This window comes from Oncorhynchus kisutch, linkage group LG18 (assembly GCF_002021735.2).
Source record: "Oncorhynchus kisutch isolate 150728-3 linkage group LG18, Okis_V2, whole genome shotgun sequence".
NCBI classification, from domain to species: Eukaryota; Metazoa; Chordata; class Actinopteri; order Salmoniformes; family Salmonidae; genus Oncorhynchus; species Oncorhynchus kisutch.
Window position 1 is genome coordinate 40,250,426 of NC_034191.2, and position 18,680 is coordinate 40,269,105.

The window sequence follows — 18,680 nt, forward strand, 5'->3', positions numbered from 1 at the left end:
GTTTGACAGTGGTCACAAGTTGTCTGCCACAGTTCCTTGCCTGCTAACAGTCCCTCTTTCTTATGGACAAACATTATTTATCATTATACAGAGACAGGGTAGAATTCTGTTAGTTATAGTTCTATGTTAAATGTATACATCATTTAGTCATTATTCATAAAATTCATAACACACAAATACACAATCCATGTCTCAAAAATCCTTCTTTAACCTGTCTCCTGCCCTTCAGCTACTCTGATTTAAGTTGATTTAACAAGTGACATCAATAAGGGATCATAGCTTTCACCTGGATTCATCTGGTTAGTCTGTCATAATGTTTTTTACACTCAGTGGCCTACTTATCCCAAAACTTAATTTTCAAATCCCTGTTTTGTGTTGTATATTAGGCCTAAATTAATATCATCAGTGGTGGAAAAAGTACCCAATTGTCATACGTGAGTAAAAGTTAAGATACCTTAGTAGAAAATGACTCAAGCAAAAGCAAAGTCACCCAGTAAAATACTACTTGAGTAAAAGTCAAAGTATTTGGTTTTAAATTTACTTAAGTATCAAAAGTAAATGTAATTGCAAAAATATACATTAGTATCAAAAGTAAAAGTATAAATAATTTCAAAATTATTATATTAAGCAAACCAGACAGTACACTTTTCTTGTTTTTATTTTATTTACGGATAGCCAGGGGCACACACCAACACTCAGACATAATTTACAAATGAAGCATTTGAGTCTGTCAGATCAGAGGCAGTAGGGTAGACCAGGGATGGTCTCTTGATAAGTGTGTGAATTTGACAATTTTTCTGTCCTGCTAAGCATTCAAAATGTAGCAAGTACTTTTGTGTGTCAGGGAAAGTGTATGGAGTAAAAAGTACATTATTTTCTTTAGGAATGTTGTGAAGTAGAAGTAAAAGTTGTCAAAAAAATATAAATATTAAAGTACATACACCCCCCAAAAACTACTTAAGTAATAGTTGAAAGTATTTTTACTTTAGTACTTTACACCAATCACACTATTTCCAGGGCTTACATTAGTTATTAGTGCATAGGCATACATCCTAATGCAATATCACGTGCTTATGTACAATTATATTCAAGTCTAGTCTAGGCTGGAATCGTAACCATCATCACGTGTCGCTATTGTGTCTACTCGATTTTATGCCGCGTTCAAGTGCTAGTCGTAACAAGGAAACTCGGACATTTCGACTTGCTAACTGGTTGAACATTTCCGAGTTTGCGACTTGCTCGAACTGGTTGTAGTTATTCATGATACTGCATTAGTTCCGACTAGAACGAGACGCGGAATACCTCAAGAGTGGGCTACAGTGATGATGCGATGCTGCGTAGGCTACGTGTGAGTGGGATGCAAGTAGCTTGCCGCCGACATTCTCGTTGCTGGGTGCACGCACTGTAGGCTACTGCGGTAAGGATGCGTCTGCTGACTGGCTCGAATAAGATGAGCAAAGAGACTTACAGAAAAATATGATTTTATTTTTAAAGCAGCCTTTTGACTTCGATGCAGGTATAGGGGACCTTTTCCACCTTTAAATGTATGTATAGTAGCCTAAATAAACCCTCTTCGGTCGATGCTCATGGTGTCGTGTTCGTGGGAGACGCATAAAATGATCCTACAGACAGACGCGAGTCAAATACGACAATTATGAAATGAAGGTTAACGTCAAGCAGACAACATCCAACAGCAATTAGATGTCTGGCAACGTCTTGCTCGGAGAATCTGAGTATGAAATGGTAAGGGAAGCAAGCAAGGACGATGATGACAATATTGAACTGTGATTGCTATTTAACAGCGTCCTTTAAAATCGAAAAATATTGTGACCGTTTTGGGTACCCTGATGATCATTTTATTGTCTGAACAGGCACCTTCCTTATGAAATATTCATACTGGTAGGCTTTGAAACAATTGATGCATGTGGAATGACCGTTTGCGCAGCATAGTCTATTACAACTGTTTCTAGGCTAATCATACATGCATCACCCATATAGCAGCCTACTGTACCCTATTTACAATGGCCTATATGAATTACATTTTTTGTTTGGTCAAGAACCTCCACTTCATAATATATCATGATAATGTCCACTATAACTACACATTTTACATGAACATGAGCACATAAAATACGAACAAATTAACATTTGATTGAGCCCCAAAACACCAATCAAAGTGGGTAGTTAAGATTGTGTGAGAGGATCGATACATGGTTCTCACACAATGCCAGCCATTCAATCTCTCTCGTGGGCTCTAGCAGATATTGATTCGTAGCTTTATTTGATTATGAGAGTCTTTGTACAGTAACATCCTTTCCAAAATGAAATGAGGTGTTGTATCATGTTTTCAATGATATATCTGATCAATGTTTGTTTCTCCTCTAGGTTGTTCAGGTAGACTGAATTGGTTTACATGCCTGACATCCATTGATAGAAGCTGCGTATCTGGATGGAGAACACTGTTGACAGCACTGTCACTGAATATTACTCAGAAATACACAGCGCGTCATTACTTTGAGTGTCTATTCTTCATGCGTTGAAGCCTCCTTGTTAAGGTACATAGACGTTTGAAGATTGCACATTGGCTAGTATTTTTTTGATACTATCTTAAATAATCTGAAGGCTGCAACAATGATCCAGCAGAACAATAACAACAACTACCCATGCCTGGAGATGTCTGGCTCCCCCAGGGAGGTGCTGCAGAAGTGCCAAAAAAGCGATCTTTCCTTCACCAGACGCTTGGAGCTTGGGGACATGCCCTTAGTCAAGGGCCTTCGGGCCTGGGCTGCGTGCTCCAAGAACCGCAGGAGGGCAGCACCTCCCCCCAGGTCCCAGGGAACGTGCCCCAGGCCTGCAGATGTCTACCCAGTGGGACAGTGGGGCAGGCTGGGTTATGGTCTGGGGCTACCGCTGGACTCCAACTATGCCTCCAACCCCAGACAGACAGGCCTGGGGGCACTGGTGACTGTGGCCACGTTGAAGGCCTCTGAGGGAGGTGGTCAGACTCAGACAAGCTGTCTGTTCCTCAAGACGGAGGGTGGAAGGTGCCTCTACTCTACAGGCAGTCCAAGGCCCTGCACTCAAAGTCTGGTCCCTCAGTCCCCCTCCACGCTGGTGGGCAGCTGGCTGAGGGATAAAGTGGGAGGGGTCAGGGACTCCTCCATGGTGGGGAAAATGGGGGTGCAGGATATGGGAGGGGCCTTGGGGTCATACCAGGTCAAATCGAGGTCAGCCCAGAGGTGGAGAACATCCTGCAAGCCTGTGGTTTCCATCCAGGGGAGAACACTCCGGAACAGGGAGAATGCTGGCGAGCATACCCTGGAAGGGAGCCAGGAAAGCAGGGACAAAGGGGAGTTTCCCAAAGCTGGTCAGGACACTCTGAGTGGAAAACAAGACCGAGGGAGTACTAGAAGCCCCAAATGCAGTCACGCTCAGACCAAGACCTGCACCCAGTGTCACGGGCGGAGAGGAGGGCAGGGGAGCAGCGGGGGTCAGAGGGGAGCTGCCTCTGTATGTGAGCAGGATCAGTCGAGCTGCGGTGTGGAGGGGATTAAGGAGAAGGAGGAGGGGAAAGTGCAGGATGGCACTGGTCTCACCCGGTCAAAGCCCTGTGACTCCTCCCTGCCTCCAGACAACGCTGACCCAGAAAACTGCAGCAGTGACGTAGGGGACCGGGGAAAGCCAGACAGCCCACGCGCACAGGAGGGGCTGCATCCTGAAACTTCTCTCAACAAGGAGCACTTCCAGGACAAACTATGGGATAAAGACATACATACTGGAGGCAACGATGTGGCCAGTGGTATCATGAGTCATGTGGAAGACTTTGATGGCATGGTGGGTGCTGTGATTGGGTTTGTGGATCATATCAAGTCTGCAGAGTGTGATTCAGAGAGGCTAAGGGGAACCGGGGAGATAGCTGAGGGGAAGCTGCCCAACAGGTGGATCGATAGTCAAACTTCAGAGAGCCACTGCTGTTCTGAGAGAAGCTGCCTCAAAGACTGCTCCACTCAACCACCCAGACCAGTAGAGGGCAGCATTTCTACTGCTCCTGATGAGACTGGCTATGGTCAGATAAATCAGGAAACTAAATCAGATAGTCAATACAATAAGCTTTGTGAGAAATGTCAGCCAGAAGAAAAAGATCCTGTGGCAGTGGATAAAGAAGGTTTACAGGAATCTGTACATGGCCTCTGTGAGGAAGAGGAGATAGAGGGGGAGGAGGGGATCCAGTCAACAGCACCAGAAATTAGGGAGCTCTGTGGGGAGCATGGGGAGATACTGCCTGAGGTCAGGAGCACAGATGATGAGGCCAGGCTGGTAAAGGGAGACATCATATCCCAGAGAACTGAGCGAGGGCCTCACTGGGCAACGGAGGAACATGAGTGCGAGGAGACATGTAATATGGAAGCGAGGTGTTTTTCAGATTTACCAGCTAACCTAACTGAAGAGGCCGTGGTAAGGTGGAGGAAGGCAGGGACTAGGCAGTTTAATTCCCGTTTACAAGGCTCTGCTGTTGCTGGCCCTGCTACCTCTGTCACACACTCGCCACCTAATCTGGCCTCCTCAAGAGCCATGGCAACAGGCTTCCCTGCTCCGAATGGGGGGCAGACAGATGCTGGAGGTGGGGCTCTGGTGCCTCTGCTACGGAGCCCTGGGGAGCAGGAGTGGAAGATGGGCCCGGACGAGAGCAAGGTGGCCTCCAACAGGGGGTTCCTGGATGGGGGGCCAGAGGGGGAGGATGACTTTGGGCTTTTCATGCAGGCAGAGGAGCAGCTGCCCTGGGACGACAGCTTCACTGCATCACCCCTAGTGCCTTCTGGGAAAAGTGAGAGTGTTGGTAAGTCCCCAGCCTACGGCACCTCAGAAATGTGACAGGGGCTCTTTTTAAAGACATCCAGACACGACACACACATAACAGAAACTTCTTATGACTATCACATCCTCCAGTTAGATTATTCAAATGTGACAGAGGCAGCAGTAACAGCAGAACATGAAAAGGCTTTTGAAAACCACAAAGACAAGAGCTCGGATGTGAACAGTATCGGTAACTCTCTTTGTTGTGGTTTGCACCATGCAGCAGCCAGGGCATGTAGACACGTTGCTTCCAATGCCCGAGTGGCGCAGCGGTCTAAGGCACTGCGTCTCAGTGCTAGAGGCATCACTACAGACCCTGGTTTAATTCCAGGCTGTGTCACAACCGGCCGTGATTGAGAGTCACATAGGGCAGCGCATAATTGTCCCAGCGTCGTCCAGGTTTGGCTGGGGTAGGCCGCCATTGTAAATAAGAATTTGTTCTTAACTAACTTGCCTAGTTAAATAAAGTTGAAATAAAATAAATAATCAGTTATTCTGGTCTGACCTGGATTCTTGAGGGCCCTCTCCTCTCCCAAACTCATGTGAAGGTAGTGCTAGTGCTCTCTGCTTTGGGATGTAAGGCGTGTGAGCCTCAGGACATGGGGTTCCGTGTTTAAAGAGACAGAGACCCAGGCAGGCAGCTCTGCCGTGATTGGGAGAGACCATGCAGGGTGACATCCATCCCAACGTTCCATCCCCATGTAACCTCAAACATCATGCAAAGACAAAACTCCCCATCATTAGTGTCTAATGGTAATAACACAGGTCTAATCATTGATGTTGTCACGATTATGTCATATGTCAGTTAAAGCAATGGCACTTGCAATGGCAGTGACATTTAACCAAGTGTATAAATCAAAGTTACAAAAATAGTTGTCAGATTATAGAAGGAAAAAAAAAAAACAGGTCAACTACCAAAAAAACCAAACTTTTATTTGTTGCCCATTCAGGCCATTTGAATGAGGACAGCATGCAAAATAGCCGCCTATTTGGAGCATACACCAGGTCCCTGCACTTTGAGGTCGACTCAGTGCAAGGCATACAGATCATATAGAATCAATAGAATCTAGCTAGTGTCGTAATGATTCATGTCTGATGCCTTCCATGCTGCACTTGAAAACCATTCCATCACCAACGAGTCTACCCATTGGACCTCAGGTTGGACAGACAGCTCATTCCAACAATCAGAGGATGCCTGGACAGCCTTCCCAAAGGATATAGCGGGAGAAGGGCAAGACACAAGAGAACAGTGGTGGCCCACAAATGCTGTGGAGGAGACAAGGGGCAGATTCTCTGCGACGCAAAATGTGGTAGGCCTTTAAATCTCTCCATCTTTCCTCCGAAGTGACTACAAAAGACAATGAGTCAATTTATTGCATATTCCTGTAATCTCCAGGAGTACATGGTCCATGGGACTGACTGGAAATGATACATACACATTTGTTCTTCATTTTTCATTATTTCCATCTTTCAGAACAAAGTGTTTGTGGAGGCCTTCCCGTCACTGTCTACTCCCCTGTATGATCGTGATGCTGTTCCCACACTCAGCCAGCTCCTCAGAGGCGTCTTGGATCATGAAAGCTCTGCAGAAGATCATGGGTAAGTGGGTCAAGGAACCATAATGATATTTTATTCAAATCCAGCTCAGGGAATGATTTGGAAGTTTGATCCTAAAATCCTACTTATATTTCCTTTCAGCTCGGATTTTAAATCAGTTAGAAGCATAATCTAGACAGTTTTATAATTCATGACATTGGAACGATAAGGAACATTCTGGACATAGTTGTTATATATTGCCATCTAGTGGAAGAAATTATGACCTTCAAGATAGCGCCAGAGATAGCCTGAAATGTCACCACCACCGAACAATTACTTGACTGTTTGAACCCATGACCAGAGATAAGCTGCATATTAGACAATATTTCACGCACTGAATCAGTATTGGTTTAGTGAAAGATTCAGTTTCACAATTATTTAATAGGCTGCGGTGTTATTCATAACTGTCGTGCTTACTTCTGCCATTAATTTGCGTTTGTCTTGTAGCTTACTCGATGGGTTCCATGACTTGAACAAGATGTTTGGCTTGAAATATAAGAGGGCAAATGCTGTTTCCCGTGAACGTCTTCTACAGTCGCTACATTTGGGCCAGTGTAACACGGTGAGTATTTACATCTGTAATGCTAGTGTAATGGGCTGTTAAGAGCAATAACAGGCCTCTACTCTGTTTCATATTATGAGGCTGAAATGATACAGCCTTATCTTATGTTATTATAGATTTTTAACATAAGGCTCTATCACCATGACAAATGCTACAGCATGTTACACCAAACTGAAGTGCCTATAATCATAGAATGTATAATGGGTCATGCATCATAGTATGACATAGTCATTTGACTGTTCTTTGCACTGGCACTCAGATAACAACTGACTACAGTTCATGTACAATTGATGTAACGTTTATGTCAATTTAGAAGAGTTGTCATTTATTCACCTCTGCAGGAAAATATGACTGGGCACCGAGCAGCCAACTACAGTCCCTCTCTTGGCCTCCCCTCGTCCAGTCAGCATGCACAGGCCTGTGGGAAGAGACGTTTATCGTATGTCAACAAGAACATCATGGAATAACCAAAATGTCCACTTTCCCTGACCTTCAACAACACATTTAGCCTTTTTCATGCATGTCCATGCCAAACCACTAATGGGACACAGTCTTCATCTCCATGGGGAGAAATAACTAAACATTTCGCAAGATTCAGAACTCGGAGGATGCTCTCCTTGGGCCGACTGGACCACCTGACTATATGGTGATCCTTAACAATGCCCTGTTTTGCTTTGCCTTCGCTGGAGTTAGATCACCGATGCATACCTGTGACAAATTTGATCAAATTAAGCACTAATTGTAATTTTTGTCTCACAGATATTTTTAAAATACATGCAAATGTTTAACATTCTTATAAATCTTATTCTTATGGACTATAGGAAATGTTAAAGTAATTAGTGTTTGCCCGGAGAAGTGGATGTCTATACCCCCCCCCCTTTCACTCCCACCCTCTTTCTCACACACACACACTGACATGGACACAAACAACAAACACACACTATCCTCTCCCGTCACGTGATCTGGCCCAAACGTGCCGGTGACAACTCTGGAGCAGAATATACTGTAGGTTTAGCAAACATTGGAGCTCACATGGATCACAGTTCCTTTTCTTATTATCATAGTAAATAATTACCATGTTTTCTGAAATGATATCCTTTAAATTGGGGGTGTTTCTGGCTGTCAGAATACAGTTGTTTTGTGCTGGCAAAGAGAAAATGTGTTATTTTACCAGTACACGTTTGTTTTAGATCACAAAAAGCAGTCAAGTCCTATTTAGATTCTATTTGTTTCTCTCTTGATTGTTGTTTGTGGGTAACCCAGGGCAACTCAGTAGGCCTACAGAAAATGTAGTGAATGTTTGTCATTTGTACATAATATATATTCCTCAAGAAAAATGCAGATGAGTTGTTCAAATTGATAAAACTAGATAGTCAACTTGTTAATTGATGTAATAAAATGATACGTTGATTACTGTTTTCCATCCTCAAAAGCTTTTGCTAATGTTATGATATACTGTATAGTTTTTGAAGTACCTAAACAGTCATCGTATTTGGGTGTTTGATGCAATACTCACTATAAACCAAAACAGCAAACAACAAAAGAATGGGGAGAAAATAGTACTCTACGGGCTACACATGTCAGTCAATTAGAATGGTCTACGGCGCTACAAAAAAAGCTTCATGGGTCAAAAGGCAACCACACCGGCAAATCAACACTTACAAGTGTCATACTTTGAATTAGCACACAATCAGCTGTAACCACTGGCAAGACTGTGCAAAGCCTTCAAGTCATTACCTAAGACTGCTAATGAGGAAAACTGACAGAGCAATGCTATTCTCAGTTCATTACCCACTCTAACCTTGTGGCTAAGAATGCGCCCTACCAGAATGGCAAATTTGTGACGTCTCTCATGTATGATGATGACAGGTAAGGGGCCCAAAAAGAGGTCATGTACAAGATTTTGGTCTGTGGCCAGGGCCGGATCACCGATCAGTCATGCAGGACAGGTGACCTGGGGCCCATGACCTCCAGGAAATTTGCTTTAAAACTGCACAATTTTCCCTCAGCTTCATGGCAAAATGTGAAGAATAGCACGAGATGAGCTGTAAAACAGCACATTCTTCTCTTTCCCATGGCACAATATGTAGAAAAACAGGAAAATAGCTTTAATACTGCAAAAGTACCTCTCAGCCTCATGATGAAATGTAGAATAACATTATAAAACAGTTGTTTGTGTTGAAATGCAGGAAGTTCGCTGTTTTCCCCCCCCAAAAAAGCATAGGTGCCCCGGGGCACCAAATGCGGTAATCTGGGCCTGTTAGTCGTGCTTAATTGGTTAATAGGAAGTTGCTGAGTCAGAGGATCTATTTTCACCAGATATTGTGGCATTGATTGTGCAAAAGTGAAAATATGCAAGTGGCCTTAGATTACCTTTTGGCAAGCTATCAAATAAAGTCATCAGTTTGTTTGCCTAATGCGCCACTGTGCACATTGCCCTGGTATAGTTCAGTGCATGGTTGGCAAGAAGAAAAACATATCCTGGTGTTGCTATTTTCTTCAGCTGCAGCATGTGATACGATGGCTCCCCTAATCACGTGTATTAGTTTTACGTAAAAGTACAAGCTCAAGGCGAAGCAATCTCTGTCTGCAATAACAACTATATGAAGCCATTATGGACATATGAAACTAGGAGAGCGAGGCAGTACACTCTAGTTCCTTTTTGGCCCGCCCCATAGGTCTTCACAGATCTGAGACTGACTGGATCATTTAGTCTATAGTTTCACCTAGGGATTGTTTGAGCCTTTCCCCTATATTTTCCTTATCCAGTCTTGTAAACACCAAAGAGAAAAGGGCAATGAAAAGGAAATGTGTTGTAGCTCACCTAACTGTTTCTGGTTCAGCTCTTGGACTATTTTCTGGGGTTTATTCAGGTGATTGAAACATCCACATGATTGCAGATAGAAATAGAACGTAAAAGACTACGAACATGCTGTTATCATGAGGAACAGTAGGGAGCAGTGTATTCTCAACATGTTTATTTGCAGAGTTCTAGGCGTTTGAACACATCCTTGTTAAAATTGTAACAGTGGGTTGGAGGACTGCCGACACTTTAAACTTGAGCAGACGGAGTCAGGGAAGTAGGCTACAAAGTCACAGTTTGGCGGATGACATTGAAAGCAGAAATATAGAGAATGTCTTCGTGGTACAAATCTTGGATACTGCTTACAGGTTTTATACTGTTCTATGTTGCTTATCTGTTGTTTGGCGCGTTCGTTTTCTCCACCATCGAACGGCCGGTGGAGGACAAACTTAAAAGAGACATACAAGTCCTGAAAGAAGAGTTTCTCAACCAAAGTTGCGTCAATGCAACATCACTTGAAAACTTTTTGGAGAGAGTTTTACAAGCCAATAAGTATGGAATTTCTATCCTTCCGAATTCTTCTGCGAGTTCTAATTGGGACTTGGCTTCCTCTTTGTTCTTCGCCAACACTTTAGTAACGACAGTCGGTAAGTAAATAGCCTATAACGTTAACGTCACTTGTCTTTGTTAGGCTTACATCGTTTTCGTTTTGTTTCGGCTGGTTTGTGTAAGACGAATCCATATAGACATTTCTAAACAATTTAAGTGCTAATATTGCAAGATACTCAAGGAAACACTGATTGGTTACAGATTACAATTACAGTTGTAGCTGGGCATTTTTTTTGTACTCCGTGACCAAAACATGCCACGCATCAATGGGCCCATGTGATTTTTCAGGTAAATGCCCCAGTATCAGTGCTTTAAAGGCGTTAAAGCAGGGATGGGTAACTGGTGGTCCTCTTTTTGAAAGCCCTCAGATCCATTTCCACTGACTCAGTCAGGGTCTCAATTTACCGTTGCAATCTAGATTAGTAGACTGACTACACAAGGTGCAATTTCGAAATCAGGAGTTTTACTCTGTCAATCACTGATAGTCAGTCAATTAGCACATGTCAGCTAACATTTTTTTTAGATTCCTAACTTAGTTTAGCGACCAGCTATCTAATATTGTTATCATGGTTGAATTACCTAGCGAGGTCCCCCGTTGGTTTTCTAAGTTATTCTCACTCAGATATCATTAAAAACTGCAAACATTTAGCTTCATGCAATGACTAAATGTGTATAATTGCAGGAAATTAACTCTAAAATAAAGAATGTTGGTAAGCAGACCCATGAGCAACTGCAGCCTCTCATTATGAGTTCAGATTTAAGTGCCTTTGAACTGGGTATGGTAGTAGGTGCTAGGCGCACCGGTTTGTGTCAAGAACTGCAACGCTGCTGGGTTTTTCGCACTCAAGTTTCCTGTGTATCAAGAATGGAATGGTCCACCACCCAAAGGACATCCAGCCAATTTGACACAACTGTGGGAAGAATTGGAGTCAACATGGGCCAGCATCCCTGTGAAACACTTTTTACACCTTGTAGAGTCCATTTCTGACAGATTGAGGCTGTTCTGAGGGCAAGGGGTTGGGGTGCAACTCAATATTAGGAAGGTGTTCCTACTGCTTGATATACTCTCTGTGTGTGTGTGTAGTGAAAACAGTAGTGGTCATAGAATGGAACCTTGAGGAACACCAAAACTTACCATTGATTTGCCAGTGGACAAACCATCCAGAGACAAACTGATGTCATTCCAACAGATAAGATCTAAACCAGGCAAGAACCTGTCCATGTAGACCAATTAGGGTTTCAAATCTTTCCAAAAGAATGTGGTGATCAATGGTGTCAAAAGCAGCATAAAGGTCTCTGTGCACAAGGACAGACGCATAGCCTTCTAATGGTCTGTGGCCATTAGAAGGTCATTTACCACCTTCACGAGAGCAGTTTCAGTACTATAATGGTTTCTAAAACCAGACTGGATGGTTTCGTATGAATTATGTCTTCAGGAAGGCAGTTAGTTGCTGAGCAACAGATTATTTTTTATTTTTTTAGAGGAATGAGATTTGATAAAGTCAGATTTAAAAAAAACTTTTTTATATATATTCTTTGGGGTTAAAGGTTTGGCTTTTTCAGGAGAGGCATTATTACTGCCACTTTTAGTGAGCTTGGTATACATCTGGAGGCTAGGGAGCTGTTTTATTATGTTCAACATAGGAGGGCCAAGCACAGAAAGTAGCTCTTTCAGTAGTTTAGTTGGAATAAGGTTTAGAGGCCATGGCTATTTTTGTGAATGTGTCAAAATGACACAGGATTAAATTGATCTGATGTCCTGGCTGTTCTGTGCAGACTCAGGACAACTGAGTTTTGGAGAAATACGCAAATACAAAGAGGAGTCTAATTTGTTATCTAATGATCAGGATGTTTTCCTCTAAGAAGTTCATGAATTCATCACTGCTGAAGTGAAGGCAATCCTCACATGGGGAAGGAATGCTGCTCTTTAGTTAGCTTTTCAACCGTATCAAAAATAGGGTGATTGAGCAGCAGTGAGGGATTTTCGATATTGCACGGTACTTTCCTAGCTAGTTGGAAGACTTCCAATTTAGTGGAGTGCCATTTCCTTTCCTTTCGTATTTTCTGTATACCAGGGAGCTAGTTTCTTGTGACAATTTTGTTTGTTTTTAACGGTGCGACTGCGTCTAGGGGATTATGCAAGGCAAATGTTTAAATTGTTGGTTAGCCCTTTAGAGCCCATAGCGGTCGTCAACTGCCTTTAAAAAAATAAATACTATAGCGGCTGCAAACGGCCTTGTTTTTCTAACAATATCTGCATCGATATCGCATAATTAACTTCCTAACAACCTGTTGTCTTATTTGCGTGGCTGTTGTCATCAACCAGAAACAGGTTATGCTGTCATTTAGACTTTTAACAGAAAAAAAATCACTTAATTACTCAATGACGGTGCCAATGTGTCCCCGACTTTTCACTGTATAAGAGCCTGTATCAATGTTGGTTGGTGATACGGATTCAGACCTGTGATGTCGAGGTGAAAGAAATGAGACAACAGCAGATATGTTGGATGCTGAGAAATTTGGGGTATAGCTCTCAGATTAGCAAATCCTGTCGTGCTCGCCTGTACCAACCAAGGGATCATCATCGGAGGAGCTGGAATGATTACTCTCTGTCTCATAGTTGCAGTGTTTAGCTGTATATGGTCAGCTAACTATCTGGTTATTTTGTCTTGTTTTTACTGATGTATTTCATATGGCCCAAGCTGCTTGCTATAGGTAGCTAGCTAGTCTGACAGGCAAGAAACGTTGTTTGGCTGTAGATTTGGCCTTCGCTTGTGAAGCGTTAACCTCAGCGGTCACTTTTACTAGCTAGCCATACATACAGCTAACTAGCCACCGAAATGGACTGTTGGTCGGGAGCTTCATGTAATGGGTCTCCATGGCCGAGCAGCCGCACGCAAGCCAAAGATCATGATGCGCAATATCAAGCCTCGGCTGGAGTGGTGTAAAGCTTGCCGCCATTGGACTCTGGAGCAGTGGAAATGCATTCTCTGGAGTGATGAATAACTCTTCACAATCTGTCAGTCTAACGGACAAATCTGAGTTTGGCGGATGCCAGGAGAACTAATAAGGACACCTAATGGTAGATGGGTAAAAAAACAAACAGACTTTGAATATCCTTTTGAGCATGGTGCAGTTATGAATTACACTTTGGATGGTGTATCAATACGCCGGAGAGGAAGGAAACCGCTCAGGGATTTCACCATGAGGCCAATGGTGATTTTAAAACAGAGTTTAATGACTGTAATAGGAGAGAACTGAGGATGGGTCAACAACATTGTAGTTACTCTACAATACTAACCTAATTAAGAGTGAAAGAAGGACTCCTTTACAGAATAAAAATATTGTAAAACATGCATTCTGTTTGCAATAAGGCACTAAAGTAATAGTGCAAAGAATGTGGCAAAGTAATGAACTTTTTGCCCTGAATACGAAGCGTTATTTTTGGGGCAAATCCAACACAACACATCACTTATACTACTCTTCATACATTCAAACATGGTGGTGGCTGCATCATGTTATGGGTATGCTTGTCATCTGCAAGAACGAGGGATAAAAAAATATATATAATTAAATAGAAAGAAACGGAATAGCTAAGCACAGGCAAAATCTTAGAGCAAAACCTGGTACAGTCACCTTTCAGCAGGACAATAATCTAAAACACAAGTCAAAATAGATGGAATTTGCTTACCAAGACAACATTGAATGTTCCTGAGTGGCCTAGTTACAGTGGATTGTTTTGACTTTCATTTTGTTCAATGATAACCGACTTGTTCCCATCATAACTTAATTTTTTCGAAATGGTACAGTACACTAACCTCTCTGGCAACACCATGTTATCTGCTATTGTACTGTGTTTGCTTGTATGGGATCCTAATAATTTCTTAGCTCTATAAACTTGCGCTCTGTCGCTTTTTCTCTCATACTTTCTCTCCACCCTCCCCAGGATATGGGCACACTACACCCCTGTCGGACACAGGCAAAGCCTTCTCCATCTTCTATGCCCTGCTGGGAGTGCCCTTCACCATGCTGGTGCTCACCGCCTGCGTCCAGAGGCTCATGCACCTGGTGACCTACGGACCCATCAGCATGTGCCGCCAGAAGATCGGCCTGGAACCTCTCGCCGCCACTGCCGTCCACTTCGCCATCCTGCTGCTGGTGGTGGTGCTGGGCTTCTTTGTGGTACCCGCCGTGGTGTTCAGCTACATCGAGGACACCTGGTCCTTCCTGGACGCCATATACTTCTGCTTCATCACGCTGTGTACCATCGGCCTGGGCGACTATGTGCCCGGCGAGAAGCCCGGACAGAATTTCAGGTCGCTGTACAAGATCTCTGTGATGGGTGAGTCATGAACTAGTCTGAGTGTATTTGATAACAGGGCAAGGCACTCTGACATGGCTCATGACACAGCTCAGACTAATGTCATATAAATTCCGTGATAGTCATTACCCACTCAACTTAAATATTGGTGTTCATGATTTCGAGTTAGAATTGTTTTTCCCCTTTTTGAATAGGAAACAAGGAAATAAGTGTGAACAGTGACTGAACGATTGGGTGGAGTTTGCATCAATGTTTTAAACAGAGGGATGTGCATAGGAATAAGTGGACTTGACAATTTTGAGCGCGTGCAGGCACTTGAGTGAAGTGGGAGACGCTCGGCCCCAACACCACCTCACATTAGTGAAGCCAGAATGTGACATCTTGTCCAGCACTGAGATAGCTAGGCCCTCTGGTGGAAAATGGTGTTGTGTCTCTGTGAAACCGCAGGAACTTTCACACCTCGGATGTGAGAACTGGCGCTTCCTGAGTGCTCCTCCTCCTCTCAAGTAGTGCACTCCGGTCAAAAGGATCTATAACGTCCAAGGAAGCAATTTTAAGAACTAGTAAATGCTGTTTTGTTTTAGTTTTTAAATCTGCTTATGTAAGATATATTTGAAATACTCATCATTTGAAGATGAGAGGACAGGACACCCTTCATTGTGCTCAATGTCCTGCGCCAACATTTGTGGGCCAAATGTCAGGAGATATTAGTCAGAATGCTGAGACTGCATGAGTCTCCCGATTTAACATGGTTCAGCCGATGAAAGAACATTTATGCACTGCTTATCCCTGTATTGACCCTAGACATGTAATTCTGATACTGACCCTAGACATGTAATTCTGATACTGACCCTAGACATGTAATTCTGATACTGACCCTAGACATGTCATTCTGATACTGACCCTAGACATGTAATTCTGATACTGAAAATATGCAGTACGGTTTATCGTTTGAGTACATTCGTACTGTACATTTGTAGAAGTCTGAGGACGCCCCCTTGTGGTTTTCAGGAGGAAACTAAAGTGTCGCTCCACTGCCCCCTCCATGTATCCCACAATGTCTGTGATTTGGTTGGTATACTGGATGGGTGAATTTGAATTGGGCTTCTTGTTTTGGGAAGAGTGCAATGTGTGGTGAAATTGCTCTCCTCTTAAGGGCATGTTGCAGTAGGGAGTCAAGGATACCATACCATCTACCCAACTTGTACTTGGAAGGATTTCATATTGTCTCATGACATTTGTCAGAGTTATGCTCTTAGTTATGGTATAATTGAATTACTGGAATTACCCTTTTTTTTAATTCTCTCTCAAAATAACCTCACTGTTTAGAGCCAAGTGGTGTTTGTTGTACTCTGTGGCATTGTCTCTCAACCTTGTTTTAGGGCCCTGTGTTTTGGTTGATCATGTCACATGACCTGGATTTGAACTTTTATTTAAAGCTTGTTCATCACACTTTACCCTTTTCTTATTATTTTTATGTCATATGGTCCAGCACCATTCTCAGACAATTGCTAAAATTGTGGGTGTAATTCTCATTAAAGTTTCAACTACTGGGAAAATAGGTTGTTTTGCTCATGTCGTAATATACTTTTCCTGTCTCAAAATACCTCACATGGCATGACAGAATTTAAGTCACAAGGGAGGTGTAAGTCTACTCTGCTTACTGAGCTGCAGTGAAACAACTGTTGAAACAAATGAACCATGATATGGCATATAAGCATAACTGTATCGTGAGGAAGCCTGTTGTAGAAGTCTGAAGACGGCCCCCTTGTGGTTTTCTTCTTGTCCAGCAGGAATACATCTCGAACACACCAGTGTGGTGAATTTGCGCTTTGTGAGACAAGTGACTGTGTCCATGTACAATGCTTCTTCCCACAGCGTATACTTGCTGATGTTGAATTAATGTTGTGGTCTCTGTCCTCTGCAGTGTACCTGTTTGTAGGGCTGATGATGATGTACCTGGTCCTGCGTGCCTTCCACCGGATGGCCGACCTGCATGGCCTGACTTCTTTCTTCCAGCTCCCCCACTGTGATGAGGATATAGAGGAGGACAAGGAGCCCATCATCGAGGCCGGCCACGAGGACCAGCATGAGGCGGAGGACTCTGCCAAGCCCCTGGATCCGGCCTCCCAGACCTCCTATAACACCATCAACCGATAAGGACTCACTCCACTCTGGCCCGTTCTCCTTTACATCAGTCAGGTCAAACAGTTAAAACAACAGTCACTGTTTTACAGCAACACAGGGATTAGTTTAAAACCTGACACTATATAGGGACCAAAGACTATCTTTACCACTGTGAGGCAACTCATGGGTCAGGTCAGACCTTCCTGCTACGACAGCGCAACTAAACCAAAGAGAAACAAAAACTCTACAGCTGCACCAGTGCACCCAGTTGACACTTGGCGAGGGTTGTTCGTCAAGGAGGGAAAAGGTTGTTATTCCATAACCTACAGAGAACAATTCCGGTTGGGACTGATTCTGATTATTTATCGCTTTTTTTTTTTGGTTTCAGACCAAAAAATATTTAAGTATCATATACTGATATTTTCATGTACCCTTTTGTGGTTTTTAGGTCAGGGTTGATCAAAGAAGGTCATACAGAAATATCTGATATTTCAAAACTAAACAAACTCGTTATAGTGCCCATCTTTTGAAGGAGTTTGTTGCCCCTCCCTAGTCACTATGTGAAAAAGCCATTGCTTGAGACTTTGTCTTGAGTCATATGATGGATAATATTCCTAGGACTAGCGTGGGCTTTTCCCGGCTTTGTTTTTGCCTGTGGTGTGACATGGTCATGTGTTAAAAAAAAATTTTAAAGACAAGGATATCATCTGAAGGATAGCAAATTTAGGGAACAAAAGGATTGAAAATAAAAACCAAGTATATGTGTTCTGATGTGTAGTTGTCATTTGTTCATTGTTAGCTTTCACAATGACACTTCCTATGTGACAGATTGTTCAGGATTAGCATGTAGGAAGTTTGTCAATGTACGTAGTAGCAAATGACAATGTAATATCTGCCAATAATGTAATGGCTGCTTATGTAATAACTTTTGCATTTGTTATAAATGCTGATAATGTAATAAATTGCTAAATGTTTGTGCATAATGTAATTATTACATTGTGTTGATTATTACAAAATGAAGTAGGTCACTTTTTTAAAATTAATGTAATCATTTTAACCAATAATAACAATGTAATAACTAAATTCACTCGTCTCGTGTATATCAAGTGTCATGCTTCAGTAATAGTGGACAACACACCACATTCCTGAATCCTTATTTGATATTACTAAGGGAACGTAATTGTCCAGTTCATTAAACCAGTGGACTAATGTTGGAGGGCCCAAACTCATGTTTCACAGCAGACATAAATGGGGAGATCGTGGCATTTTCATTACAGTTTGGGACTGTTATCTATAATATCTCCACATGACCTGAACATACAGGGCATTCGGAAAGTATTCAGACCCCTTTCCTCATGAATCTACACACAATACCCCACAATGACAAAGCGAAAACGGGTTTAGAAATTTGTGCATTGTATTCAAATAAAAAAACAAAATTACCTTATTTCACTCGGGTGAATCCTGTTTCCATTGATCACCCTTGATGTTTCTACAACTTGATTGGAGTCCACCTGTAGTGAATTAAATTGATTGGACATGATTTGGAAAGGTACACACCTGTCTATATAAGGTCCCACAGTTGACAGTGCATGTCAAAGCAAAAACCAAGCCATGAGATTGAAGGAATTGTCCGTAAAGCTCGGAGACGGGCTTGTGTCGGCACAGATCTGGGGAAGGGTACCAAAAAATGTCTGCAGCATTGAAGGTCCCCAAGAACACAGTGGCCTCCATCATTCTAAAATGGAAGAAGTTTGAAACCACCAAGACTCTTCCAAGAGCTGGCCGCCCGTCAAAACTGAGCAATT

The 18,680-nt window shown here is 42.8% G+C and overlaps 2 protein-coding genes and 1 long non-coding RNA gene across 4 annotated transcripts; 2 read left to right on the forward strand and 1 right to left on the reverse strand.

Moving 5' to 3' along the window:
* Positions 1-1,138: 1,138 nt before the first annotated feature.
* On the forward strand, positions 1,139-8,430 carry si:ch211-14c7.2 (uncharacterized). Its single transcript, XM_020507695.2, has 6 exons — positions 1,139-1,743; positions 2,386-4,837; positions 6,013-6,164; positions 6,329-6,453; positions 6,898-7,012; positions 7,354-8,430. Exons 2-6 carry the CDS (start codon positions 2,632-2,634, stop codon positions 7,477-7,479), a joined length of 2,724 nt encoding a protein of 907 aa, XP_020363284.1. The 5' UTR covers positions 1,139-1,743; positions 2,386-2,631; the 3' UTR covers positions 7,480-8,430.
* LOC109908911 (uncharacterized) lies at positions 5,770-9,928 on the reverse strand. The gene is made up of 3 exons (XR_002257710.2): positions 9,837-9,928; positions 7,346-7,430; positions 5,770-6,437 (listed from the first exon to the last, which is right to left on the reverse strand). It is a non-coding gene; the product is annotated as an uncharacterized LOC109908911 (long non-coding RNA).
* LOC109908910 (potassium channel subfamily K member 6) lies at positions 9,593-17,860 on the forward strand. Of its 2 annotated transcripts, none has more exons than XM_031796055.1 (3): positions 9,593-9,885; positions 14,371-14,766; positions 16,673-17,860. In XM_031796055.1, the coding sequence occupies exons 1-3, from the start codon at positions 9,810-9,812 to the stop codon at positions 16,903-16,905; spliced, it is 705 nt and encodes a 234-aa protein (XP_031651915.1). In that variant the 5' UTR covers positions 9,593-9,809; the 3' UTR covers positions 16,906-17,860. The 2 variants fall into 2 exon arrangements, with proteins under 2 accessions (XP_031651915.1, XP_020363285.1); XM_020507696.2 differs by having other exon boundaries at positions 9,595-10,462.
* Positions 17,861-18,680: the final 820 nt, after the last annotated feature.